General features: G+C 32.7%; 1 protein-coding gene across 4 annotated transcripts in view; it reads right to left on the bottom strand.

Annotated features, from left to right (window-relative positions):
• LOC108736806 (RNA-binding protein Musashi homolog 2-like) overlaps window positions 1–14,505 on the bottom strand; it is a 248,417-nt gene that overhangs the window by 82,510 nt on the left and 151,402 nt on the right. Inside the window, exon 1 of one of the 4 annotated variants that reach the window (XM_025979599.1) lies at window positions 2,132–2,230. The exons of 2 other annotated variants lie outside the window; for them this stretch is intronic. In XM_025979599.1, the coding sequence (XP_025835384.1) occupies window positions 2,132–2,169 (38 nt within the window). In that variant the 5' untranslated portion in view covers window positions 2,170–2,230. Of the gene's footprint in view, window positions 1–2,131; window positions 2,231–14,505 lie in introns of those variants that run through there. One more of the 4 variants, XM_025979601.1, reaches the window with a different exon arrangement.

Raw genomic sequence — 14,505 nt, 5'->3', positions numbered from 1 at the left:
CTAATCCTCGTTAATCGATTCAGAACAATTTTTAAATGTTTTTTTTTTGATAAAATAAATAATATTTGCGTATGGAACTAAAGAGCCGCAGCTTCACATTCAAAGAGCCGCATGCGGCTTGCGAGACGCAGGCTGCCGACCCCTGGTATAAGGGAATGGGGAAGCTTGCAGATTAGCTACGACATAATGTATGTACTTATGTCAGCCATTCATAAAATAAAATACATACCTACATGCGTATTTAAGAAGCTTGATCTCATGAACTTAGAAACTTTGCATTTCAAATAAATTTACTGTTATAATTACGTTACACAACTAGCCGATAGCTTCATGCCTTATATATGTACATTTCCTGCATCAATATTCATACCTTGCAGATTTTACATAAACATATTAGGTAGAGGATTAGTCGCGTATGGCTAGATTTCTAATTAGATATTCATTAACCATAAGCTGTTCGAATAAAATTGTTTATTATCCGCTATAACAAAATTATTGCAGCAATAAAAAAATATTATTTATTTTAATTTTGGCAGGTTTAATTAATCACACATTACTTCAATTTGAAGGAGTAAAACCAATACGCATATGTTTGGGTCCTTTTAAAGGGGCAATTGTTTTCACTGCCTAATACCTTCGTAATTTGATGACATTTTCTACACACCCAAATAAAAACTCAGTGATTAACATAACGAGCATTCAATTAATCTACATTAAGATGCAAGAATTTGAATTACAAAATTCTTTGAAAGTAGCAAGGTCTAGTAAAACTGCCTATGCCGTGCTGATGAGAACTAAAAAGTTTGAAATCGCGATACACGTTTAGTACTTTCGATAAATTATTGACAAGAACGTAATGTGATTTGTATTGAATTGGCGTTTTATGAGAGTGCCCAAGGGACCACAGAGGTTGTCAGCACATGTAGCATCAAATATGAGGCATAATTTGCTTTTGATGGAATTTCTGAAAAATCAGTGTATAGTATTAAGAATGTGCCTCAGTTATGATATCAGTTTATTATTGGTTTGCAAAAGCATTAAAATACAAATTTCAATACCAAGTTTTGTTGAAAATGTTTGGACTTTTTCCGTTAGATTCCCAGTAATAAACAACTGTGTCGGCATTCTCAAAGTTTGCCCTTTACATTTAAATAAAAAAGTAAGGTTACATTATTATTTTTATTATTTACACGAAAGCATACGTACTATTTGGCTTTTTTATTCTTTTCGCTTTACCTGTACTCCGAAAATAAGCTTCAGTACACTTTTAGAGTGTAAAATTAATATACCCATGACACGGTAGTTCCTGAGTTCCGATTGTTTAACAAATTTTTTTTTTGAATAAATATTAATGAAACATTTTTAAACTTTTTTAATATTGAGTGTTCCACCATGCATCAAAATTTCAGATATTCAAAGTTCTGATTGAACATTTGAATAATTTCAATAAACAAATCAAAATATAAACAATATCTGAATACGTATATATGAAAAATGTTTATTAAAAAGAATTAATTTTCTTGCTATTCATCGTTCATATATTTATGTCCAATTTACAGTCACTGAATGCTCATCACGATTATCAACGAGATTTTATTTAAGCGTTTATGAAATTTTTTATAAAAAGAATAAGAAAACACATTGGGGACGCAGGAATAATCTTACTGATACTCCTTCTTTGCCTACATCCTTTAGTTTGAGGCCACAGAAATTCTATAGTCATTTTTGCGAAGAATTTATCCATTTTAATAAGCCGAAGTCGATAGGGAGAAGTTTGTTGTTGCATAAAAAAAATATCAACAATTTATTTTTGTAGAGATTTGCATTTTTCCTTTTTCATTTTTTTAATGGAATCCGTACCAATACGAAAGTTTATTTTTACATGGTAAAATGCTAAAAATTCGTTGTTTTTTGTAAATTAGCAGTCTCTTAGATTCAGTAAATAACCAGGCCAATGAATTTTCTGTGATCCAATATCATCTAAAATAATCCTTGACAAAGTAAAGGAACATCGAAAGAAACAAGAGCAAACTTGTTATGTAAAGATTCGAATTCAAAGAAAGAGGAAACAAACGATACGACGAGGTTGGATGGGAATTGGGAAAAAGTTCGATTCGAATTTGGCACTTACCACTTAAGATCCATGTTCGGATAGACAGTGACGGCCATCGTGACGACGAAACGTCCACTCTGGCTCGATGGGGAGATGAGGATAGTCGAAGTGGTTGAGTTCCTGAAAACCAGCCATTAATCAACACTCGCTCGCTCTAAAGACAACGACTAAAAGGTTACAGTACCGACAGGAACAAGGACGAAGGAACGGGAGCGTGAATAAAATGTCAGGGGGCAAGGACACGAAAGGACAAAGGGTGGAGACGGATGAAATTAATAAAATACTATTCCAACCAGTAATTACATACAAAGAACTTATTTTTTAGTAAGATTGAATAGTGCCTTTGAAAAATTCTAAATTAATCTTGACATAACATAACATTATTTATTTTGAGGATGATACATTTTTCTCATTTTATATTGTCCGATTAGGTATATGTATACATAAAAAAAAGCTTCTTTCTGTACGAAGAAGCCTTTTAGATCGCCAAGAACAATTGTAAAAGAGTTTTGTAATTATTTTAATCATTTGTAGTAGTCAAATTATTGTAAAACACAATTCGTAGAAGATGAAGGAACGATCCCGTTAATGGGTCTTTAAATATATTTTATTATTCTAACGGTTTCATATATTATACAAATAGTATAAATATCAAATAGTAAATAGTAGTAAGATGTATGTATATACGTATGCAGCACCTTTCAAATTGAACATCAGACCAAACTTGGAGTAGCACAAAATGTGCCGTTGCTCAGTATTTTGCCAAAATTGCCGTAGATGGATCGCGATTTTGAACTCTTTGGTTCTTATCAGCACACCGACAGAACGCCGCTCAACTATTTATTTGCTGTCATGAAGCAGCACTATGTAGAAAATACACAGACAGCCTATAGTGAAAGCCTCCTGCTGAAACTTGCTGCTTATTATGAGATTTAATAATGTTCAGCAATGTTCTTTAACTAACTGTACTTACTGTTCAAACAGTAACAAACGTAAATATAGCACTGATAATATTATTGCATTTTTTTCTCAATTTTCATTGTTACAAGTTCTTCCCCCCCTATCAGTCACTGTGTGCGTGAAACTGTTAGCACCATTGCTTCGAGTGGTCGAAATTCACTTTTGTTAACAATTTGCTTAATCACTTTCTTTGTGTTAAAAATTGTTTGTAAATAGGTATGCAACACATCGTACACTTCAGCATAAGAAATTGCTGATACTAACTACGAAATACTTTGCTCTGTGCTGACAGCACTCATAATTTCCTTTATATATAATATTTAGACAAATCTAGACACATTACCATGCTTGAATAAAATGTCAGGGTGCAAGGACACGAAATGACATAGGGTGGAGATAGTGGGGCACGAAATTAAATAAACTACCATTCCAACCCGTAAATACTTACATACGTACTCAAACTTAATAGAGAAAGCTAGATATTGTCAATCACATGTGAATTAAAGCAATAATCCACCACCCAGGAAAAAAAATAATAATACATTATCCTAGTGCATTTGAAGAGAGGATGTAAACATCGTTGGCAACTACGGAGTAAGTTTTGCCATAAGATTTGAGCAAAATGAACACAGGAAAAGAGCGACAGTGATTTATATGTACCTATATTTATATTACACATATTCTTTATAAACCCATCATTTTCATTTCTCAAAACTTTTTTAATTTCAAATTGTTCCAAAGCCTTGTCTTTATTTTCTAAGTGTAGAATTTCAAAAATATAGTTGTTAATTTTGATTATTTAATAATAAGTAATGCAGACTTGTGTATGATTTCTTTATTTTTTATTTTATATCTTAGGTATAAGGTTAGAAGCCTTCGAAATGTGGTGTTATAGGCGGATGATGAGAATAACGTGGGTGGAAAAGGCTAGAAATGAAGAGGTATTAGAAAGAATAGGAGAACAGAGGACTCGAAAATTCGAAAAAGATTGTGGTTAAAGGTGTATGTTTGGTGCGCGGCGCTGTACGGGTGCGAAACATGGACAGTGGGCGCGGCGGAAAAGGAAAGGTTAGAAGCCTTCGAAATGTGGTGTTATAGGCGATGATGAGGATAACGTAGGTAGAAAAGGTTAGAAATGAAGAGGTATTGGAAAGAACAGGAGAACAGAGGACTGTATGGAAGTCGATAAAAAATAGGCGGGATAGGTTGGTAGGACACCTTCTCAGGCAAGAAGGTCTAATCAGAGACATATTAGAAGCAGAAGCAGGAGTTAGGAGGGGTAGAGGTAGACCTAGGTTAGATTACTGTTAGTGCAAATAGTTAAGGATGTGGGTTGTTCTAGTTTTAGGGAAAAGCGAAATTTAGCTCAGGATAGGAAAGAGTGGAGGTACGTGTCCAACCAATCTTAGGACTGACGACCTTATGATGATGATGTATGTTCTTTTAATCGTATTCTAAAATTTCTACATGTTTAACCAATTAAGAGTTACAATTTTTAAGAAAGCATCACTGTTCTGCAAAATGTGTAGTTGTATAAGTCAGCGGCGGACAACCTTTCGAGTCGGGAGACTCAAAAATTACAATTTACAAAATTTTTACAGACAAAATTTTTTCTTGCCAACAATAAATAGTGAATAAATAAATAGTTTTTTGATTAAAAAAAATAATCTATTTATTCATAAGGAAAAATATTTACTTATTTATATATAAGTACATAAGTAGTGTTTTCACAACAAATTAAATAATAAATATATGATACGGTGAATAGCGAGTACCTACAAGTGGCTGAGAGATAGAATCAGTGCCTAATCCTTGTTAATCGATTCAGAACAATTTTTAAATGTTTTTTTTTTGATAAAATAAATAATATTTGCGTATGGAACTAAAGAGCCGCAGCTTCACATTCAAAGAGCCGCATGCGGCTTGCGAGACGCAGGCTGCCGACCCCTGGTATAAGGGAATGGGGAAGCTTGCAGATTAGCTACGACATAATGTATGTACTTATGTCAGCCATTCATAAAATAAAATACATACCTACATGCGTATTTAAGAAGCTTGATCTCATGAACTTAGAAACTTTGCATTTCAAATAAATTTACTGTTATAATTACGTTACACAACTAGCCGATAGCTTCATGCCTTATATATGTACATTTCCTGCATCAATATTCATACCTTGCAGATTTTACATAAACATATTAGGTAGAGGATTAGTCGCGTATGGCTAGATTTCTAATTAGATATTCATTAACCATAAGCTGAGCGACTTTGATTTGATTTATTTGTATGTAACTTGCATAAAATATCGTAAATTCTGCTGTAACAAGATTATTTACCTTATAAAGAAAGGCTATTACAAATTTTTGATTATTAAAATAGCTTCCAATCTAACTAGAATAGTGCAACGTTATTTTAAAAGAAAACCTGTTCATACACACCGCTACATTTAATTATCACTTAATTTTGTAATCTGCGGTTACAAAGGACAAAAAAACACAGGAATAAGTGGTAAAAGAAAATTGCCTAAAAGCAAATTAACTAATCGCAAAAAAATTAATAACAATTGTGTGCTAATTTACGCGCTAAAATAAATTGTTTTTAGACCACAAAACTCATTTAGAATCCGATAAAAAGGTTACAATAAGTTGAAATACAATCCACAATCGAATTGCTAGAATCATTTCTTTTTATACTTTCGATTACATCGTATCGTATCGTCTAAATTAAGTAAACGTTGGAAAAAATATAAAGGAGACTGTGACGTAATGATAAACAAAAAGGAAAGGTCTTACTTCCAACTAACCACAAAAGTTGAAAACACAACGCGGACACGTGTTTCGCTCACTTACACGTTGTGAGCATTTTCAACGCAAGACTAAGTTTTGATTATCAAGGGGGTTAAATATATCTGCTACTACAAATAAGGGTAAGAGCGAGGGAAAAAATTTGGAGACGTGAATACGTACAATGTCATAAGTCAAAAATCAGGATAACCCAATTAATTGGATCGTAGTTAAAAGCTTTTGGCCTATGTATATTTCGACAAACACGTATAGGAAATATTACGTTTTCAAGATTTTAAAAAATTAAAAAAAAAAAAGCAACAACGCATGCTTCACATGACAAAAGGCTTAACGCGGAAGAAGGGATTATAGCAAGGAAAGCCTTATGTGTTCAATAACTGTATTCACTTTCAAGGACATATATAGTAAAATACACATGCTTCACATAACGAAGAACCAAGCTAGGGGTTGGAGAAAGTTAATGATTAACAGTAAACTAAATCTTTTGCAAAAGCTGAAACAAGGTAGAACTTGGAATAGGTCCAAGATCTGAACTCATTAGTTTTTCCTCTATTATTTTGAATATATACACTTTCTTGTGCGTCGAGTTCAGATTTGCAAGTGATTTCTTTTATTAGTCTTCAACAATTAGGCCCTATATGTGGTATGTACGTATTAAAAATATGTTNTTTAATGTATACCTCGAAGTGGTATTAAAAACATAAAATACGAAAAAAATACTGATCGAATGCGGCGTTGCAATGTCGTATTTCCCTGCGTGATCATACCAGGGCCGGACTAATCCTTGACTGTACTTTCAAATACTTTTTTACTCGAAAACGGTAGACTTTCGGACTTTTACTTAATTTTATTGTTTTATAATGCCCTATCACTTCCTGCAAGCTTGCTACTTAGTTCAGAACCACCCTGTATAAGTTATCAGATAAGAATACCTACTACGTGTATTAGCAGGTCAATTTACCTAAGGAAGTCCTAAACCGTTAGAAAAAATGTTGACCTATTGATTTTTACCTGAATCGAATTCTGATAAATTATTTCATCATAAAAAATGTTTTTCTTGTAAGAAAAAAAATTGGTAATACAGCCTCAAAATAGCGCCCCAGTAAACCGTCGATGCTGTAGCGTATGAATTTCTAACTTATATACAAGGTGAGTCACAACTACTGGGACATAGAGCAAAATAGGACCAAAATATGAAGATTGGATCACACATGCCTTAATAAAATGTTGCTGTGGAAAGAGACAGAGAAAGCTAAAGATGACATATTATTTTTGTTTTTTGGTAATTTCGCTAGATTTTTATAAATCGTAATCGAAATTGGCGTAGACTATAACCGTAAGCAAAATATATTATTTTAATTTTTCTTGGCGAAACGTTTTAATTATAAAACATGATATAAACATCATTCTTATGTAGAATTGTTGTCCTTACTTTAAGTTGATAATTTCAATCGTTGATGATTTCGAATTCGGAAAAGAATTTCAAATAAAAAGCAGCAGAAAAACTAATTCAGCATAATAAATAAATATGTTTCTTGGATAAAATCATATCTTATTTGAAACCGATTTATATGAATCTTGTGAAATTATTACGAAAAAACGAAAATGTGCAACCCTTAACATCCTGCATTTTTTCCCACAGCGACATATTACCAAGACATGTTTGGTTCAATCTTGACATTTTGGTCCGAATAACCTGTACTCTGACCTGTACATTTGTGTATGTCCCAATATGTACATATATATATCCATTACTCTTACACGAAATCACATGTTATTAGTGTTGTCTATGAGGAAAAGGTCGCTATATTATAGGCATGCAGGTCGGCGATCCTGATGGCCCTGATTATAAATTACTGAATCATTGGTTAGTATCCAACTTAATGATTGATCTGATGAACTTTAAAACGAAATATTTCCCAAGAATTATAAGTTACTGCAATTGGGCTGAAAAACGAAAATTGTACCAAGTAACTGAAAATTACTTTTTAAATGATAAATGTTTTGAAGAACAATATAAATTCTTCAATTTTTTCTAAAATTTGACCACTTCCGGCAAAAATAACATCAAGGTAAGGGTGACATAAAAATGATTTTTTTTTCGTAAATAGTCCGGAAGGTAAATATTTTTTATTTCAATAGATGTAGAACAATTTATTCTATAATATATTTTGAATTTAGACAAAAATAGGTGTTATAAGTATATATACAAATATACAACCTCTAAGACGTGCGATTTATAAATATAACATAATACTAATGGTGGTTCTACATGAATTATTTCCTTTATTCAGGATTTTTATAGACTAGCTAAGGAGTTTTAAAAGAGGTAGGTACAAAGTATTCAATAAATTAGCAGTTAAATAAAAATATGCCGTTGAGGTAGGGTACAGAATCAGATATACAATATACACAGGGTGTCCCAAGCAAGTGGGTTTCTTTAATAACAGCTTTATAGTTGAAGATATTAAGAAAAGTTTCTTACAAAAATGCTACCACAGTTATCGAAGAAACCCGCTGGCTTAGGACAGCCTGTATATATAGATATAAAAACATTGGAGCAGTGAAATTTACAAAAATGCAAAAAACATAGTTTCGCTGATTTTACTTCATTGTCATAAACAATAAATTTATGAATTTTTCTGCACCAATGGAAATCGACTGTATCAATATTTAAGACTAGGTATATGAGTTCGTGGTCTAAATGAAGCATGCTACAGTTCCGCAGACCATTTTAGGCTTTGACTTTTTTTTGTGTAATATTTAAGTGGTTATATATTACTTTTGGTTCCTAATTCAACAGTGCGTTCAAGTGCAAAACCTGGCGTGCGCACTCATGTAAATAATGAATAATTTATTTATATAGTATTAAAACTACTTTTTTCTTTAATAAATTGTTTTTCATTTTGTATTTGTTAACAATATTTGAATATAAAATTTAGTAAATCATAATTTTATCTGTAAAATTTAGAAATGTTGCCTATACAACACGGATTCATATACTTAGATTACGATGGCACTTATTTAAATTTCTCCAACTTTTTATTTTACACCCTAGAGTGAAACTTTGCCAAGATGAAAACTTTTAAAATATCCACTGGAACTTGTTGGTATGTCAAAAAAAGTAACCTCGGGCCCATAGGTATAATCCCGCTATAAGGCTAAAATACCACCTTATTTGCGGCTTATTATTTTTTTTTCTCAGGATCTAATGGGACAGAAAACCTGAAAAAAGTGAGTATGCAAAGTTAAATTGTACACTTGTTTTCGAGAATAGCCCTTGAAAAATATTATAATGGCACATATACTTTAGAATGTGGTTATAAAAATTTTGTCGGGGTTGCTAAAACATGAATAACCCCGAAAAATGCGTACTTAATGCAAAAACTCATTTTATTTGGTTCTCCAGAGGGTAGACGGTATATCGCGGGGTGAGCAGAGAGAGGGCAACGGCTGTATTAGATGGATATAATGTGCAGCCGCGCAGAGAGCGGGGAGTCCGCTAGAGTCCCGGTGGCGTGTGCTGTGCTCAGCTGTTGTTTTCTTACCTCTGCTCTCCACGTGGCTGGGCATCATTGCCTCTATTTGCGATCTATATAAAAACCAAATCATAACTTGCAGTAAACCTGTGAAAACAAAATGTGTGCTGGGACACATAGTAGAACCGAAACTTCAACGGACAACTGGAAAAACGAATCGCAACATAATTTTTACTTGAAGTTTTACGTGCGGATTGTTAATGTACTTGTCCACTTTGAAAATCTGCCCGTAAAACTTGAAGTAAAAATTTTGTTGCGATTCGTTTTTCCACTTTTACGTTGAAGTTTTGCTTCTACTATGTGTTCCAGCACACATTTCGTTTTTTCTTATGGTGTACTGTGGTCTATATTGTGCCTATGTAATTCTACTGTATTGCACTTGAACGCACTGAAAACACTGCAGTTTAGTTTACTTATTTTTAAGGTAATGCTATTAAATGAATAAACGTAAATCATACCGTAGTGAGTTATTGACCTTTGAAAATCAGTAACACTCGATTTTTGAGTTGTTTGTGCTTTTTGGCAGTTCTCCCAGAAGGTTATAAAGTTTCGCTGTCATAATTTTTTACATCTATTTCTGATCCATTACATCAGCTCAATAATATATTTTTATTTGACCACTTATTTGCATCTTATCATTTTCATAGTATAATGTCTGGTCTGTTAGTAATATCCAGTGCTTTAAAATTCATGCCTCTATTTTTAAGTGCACATGGATAGTAGAAGTAAACTATTTAGTGTAAAGACTACTTTGTGTGATGAAAATGCTTCTATATCTACAAGAATATAGTCATCGAGATACACGTACTCGTGTATGTATCTAAATGTACGAAGAAATTCTGTCAGAAAATATTTAATCAAACCAATCCTCCAAAAAGCCGTCCAAATGAGAATTTTAAAAGCCATCAACTTGCTTCCCACATATAAAATAAATGGACAAAACAAAGACGGCCACTTTGGGAATCGTAAAGATAATTGGCCAAGGGAAAAACTGGGGTCAAGTTTTTTACTGGCTTTTGGATTTACGTACACCTAAGAGGCTGCTAATGTTAAATCTCATTATTGAGTTTATTTATTTAGAAATAGATTCATTCGAATAAAATTGTTTATTATCCGCTATAACAAAATTATTGCAGCAATAAAAAAATATTATTTATTTTAATTTTGGCAGGTTTAATTAATCACACATTACTTCAATTTGAAGGAGTAAAACCAATACGCATATGTTTGGGTCCTTTTAAAGGGGCAATTGTTTTCACTGCCTAATACCTTCGTAATTTGATGACATTTTCTACACACCCAAATAAAAACTCAGTGATTAACATAACGAGCATTCAATTAATCTACATTAAGATGCAAGAATTTGAATTACAAAATTCTTTGAAAGTAGCAAGGTCTAGTAAAACTGCCTATGCCGTGCTGATGAGAACTAAAAAGTTTGAAATCGCGATACACGTTTAGTACTTTCGATAAATTATTGACAAGAACGTAATGTGATTTGTATTGAATTGGCGTTTTATGAGAGTGCCCAAGGGACCACAGAGGTTGTCAGCACATGTAGCATCAAATATGAGGCATAATTTGCTTTTGATGGAATTTCTGAAAAATCAGTGTATAGTATTAAGAATGTGCCTCAGTTATGATATCAGTTTATTATTGGTTTGCAAAAGCATTAAAATACAAATTTCAATACCAAGTTTTGTTGAAAATGTTTGGACTTTTTCCGTTAGATTCCCAGTAATAAACAACTGTGTCGGCATTCTCAAAGTTTGCCCTTTACATTTAAATAAAAAAGTAAGGTTACATTATTATTTTTATTATTTACACGAAAGCATACGTACTATTTGGCTTTTTTATTCTTTTCGCTTTACCTGTACTCCGAAAATAAGCTTCAGTACACTTTTAGAGTGTAAAATTAATATACCCATGACACGGTAGTTCCTGAGTTCCGATTGTTTAACAAATTTTTTTTTTGAATAAATATTAATGAAACATTTTTAAACTTTTTTAATATTGAGTGTTCCACCATGCATCAAAATTTCAGATATTCAAAGTTCTGATTGAACATTTGAATAATTTCAATAAACAAATCAAAATATAAACAATATCTGAATACGTATATATGAAAAATGTTTATTAAAAAGAATTAATTTTCTTGCTATTCATCGTTCATATATTTATGTCCAATTTACAGTCACTGAATGCTCATCACGATTATCAACGAGATTTTATTTAAGCGTTTATGAAATTTTTTATAAAAAGAATAAGAAAACACATTGGGGACGCAGGAATAATCTTACTGATACTCCTTCTTTGCCTACATCCTTTAGTTTGAGGCCACAGAAATTCTATAGTCATTTTTGCGAAGAATTTATCCATTTTAATAAGCCGAAGTCGATAGGGAGAAGTTTGTTGTTGCATAAAAAAAATATCAACAATTTATTTTTGTAGAGATTTGCATTTTTCCTTTTTCATTTTTTTAATGGAATCCGTACCAATACGAAAGTTTATTTTTACATGGTAAAATGCTAAAAATTCGTTGTTTTTTGTAAATTAGCAGTCTCTTAGGTTCAGTAAATAACCAGGCCAATGAATTTTCTGTGATCCAATATCATCTAAAATAATCCTTGACAAAGTAAAGGAACATCGAAAGAAACAAGAGCAAACTTGTTATGTAAAGATTCGAATTCAAAGAAAGAGGAAACAAACGATACGACGAGGTTGGATGGGAATTGGGAAAAAGTTCGATTCGAATTTGGCACTTACCACTTAAGATCCATGTTCGGATAGACAGTGACGGCCATCGTGACGACGAAACGTCCACTCTGGCTCGATGGGGAGATGAGGATAGTCGAAGTGGTTGAGTTCCTGAAAACCAGCCATTAATCAACACTCGCTCGCTCTAAAGACAACGACTAAAAGGTTACAGTACCGACAGGAACAAGGACGAAGGAACGGGAGCGTGAATAAAATGTCAGGGGGCAAGGACACGAAAGGACAAAGGGTGGAGACGGATGAAATTAATAAAATACTATTCCAACCAGTAATTACATACAAAGAACTTATTTTTTAGTAAGATTGAATAGTGCCTTTGAAAAATTCTAAATTAATCTTGACATAACATAACATTATTTATTTTGAGGATGATACATTTTTCTCATTTTATATTGTCCGATTAGGTATATGTATACATAAAAAAAAGCTTCTTTCTGTACGAAGAAGCCTTTTAGATCGCCAAGAACAATTGTAAAAGAGTTTTGTAATTATTTTAATCATTTGTAGTAGTCACATTATTGTAAAACACAATTCGTAGAAGATGAAGGAACGATCCCGTTAATGGGTCTTTAAATATATTTTATTATTCTAACGGTTTCATATATTATACAAATAGTATAAATATCAAATAGTAAATAGTAGTAAGATGAATGTATATACGTATGCAGCACCTTTCAAATTGAATATCAGACCAAACTTGGAGTAGCACAAAATGTGCCGTTGCTCAGTATTTTGCCAAAATTGCCGTAGATGGATCGCGATTTTGAACTCTTTGGTTCTTATCAGCACACCGACAGAACGCCGCTCAACTATTTATTTGCTGTCATGAAGCAGCACTATGTAGAAAATACACAGACAGCCTATAGTGAAAGCCTCCTGCTGAAACTTGCTGCTTATTATGAGATTTAATAATGTTCAGCAATGTTCTTTAACTAACTGTACTTACTGTTCAAACAGTAACAAACGTAAATATAGCACTGATAATATTATTGCATTTTTTTCTCAATTTTCATTGTTACAAGTTCTTCCCCCCCTATCAGTCACTGTGTGCGTGAAACTGTTAGCACCATTGCTTCGAGTGGTCGAAATTCACTTTTGTTAACAATTTGCTTAATCACTTTCTTTGTGTTAAAAATTGTTTGTAAATAGGTATGCAACACATCGTACACTTCAGCATAAGAAATTGCTGATACTAACTACGAAATACTTTGCTCTATGCTGACAGCACTCATAATTTCCTTTATATATAATATTTAGACAAATCTAGACACATTACCATGCTTGAATAAAATGTCAGGGTGCAAGGACACGAAATGACATAGGGTGGAGATAGTGGGGCACGAAATTAAATAAACTACCATTCCAACCCGTAAATACTTACATACGTACTCAAACTTAATAGAGAAAGCTAGATATTGTCAATCACATGTGAATTAAAGCAATAATCCACCACCCAGGAAAAAAAATAATAATACATTATCCTAGTGCATTTGAAGAGAGGATGTAAACATCGTTGGCAACTACGGAGTAAGTTTTGCCATAAGATTTGAGCAAAATGAACACAGGAAAAGAGCGACAGTGATTTATATGTACCTATATTTATATTACACATATTCTTTATAAACCCATCATTTTCATTTCTCAAAACTTTTTTAATTTCAAATTGTTCCAAAGCCTTGTCTTTATTTTCTAAGTGTAGAATTTCAAAAATATAGTTGTTAATTTTGATTATTTAATAATAAGTAATGCAGACTTGTGTATGATTTCTTTATTTTTTATTTTATATCTTAGGTATAAGGTTAGAAGCCTTCGAAATGTGGTGTTATAGGCGATGATGAGGATAACGTAGGTAGAAAAGGTTAGAAATGAAGAGGTATTGGAAAGAACAGGAGAACAGAGGACTGTATGGAAGTCGATAAAAAATAGGCGGGATAGGTTGGTAGGACACCTTCTCAGGCAAGAAGGTCTAATCAGAGACATATTAGAAGCAGAAGCAGGAGTTAGGAGGGGTAGAGGTAGACCTAGGTTAGATTACTGTTAGTGCAAATAGTTAAGGATGTGGGTTGTTCTAGTTTTAGGGAAAAGCGAAATTTAGCTCAGGATAGGAAAGAGTGGAGGTACGTGTCCAACCAATCTTAGGACTGACGACCTTATGATGATGATGTATGTTCTTTTAATCGTATTCTAAAATTTCTACATGTTTAACCAATTAAGAGTTACAATTTTTAAGAAAGCATCACTGTTCTGCAAAATGTGTAGTTGTATAAGTCAGCGGCGGACAACCTTTCGAGTCGGGAGACTCAAAAATTACAAT

Source organism: Agrilus planipennis, unplaced genomic scaffold (assembly GCF_000699045.2).
Source record: "Agrilus planipennis isolate EAB-ADULT unplaced genomic scaffold, Apla_2.0 scaffold142, whole genome shotgun sequence".
In the NCBI taxonomy this organism is placed as follows: domain Eukaryota; kingdom Metazoa; phylum Arthropoda; class Insecta; order Coleoptera; family Buprestidae; genus Agrilus; species Agrilus planipennis.
Note: the sequence above shows the minus strand (reverse complement) of the source record. Positions and strands in the feature narration are given on the sequence as shown.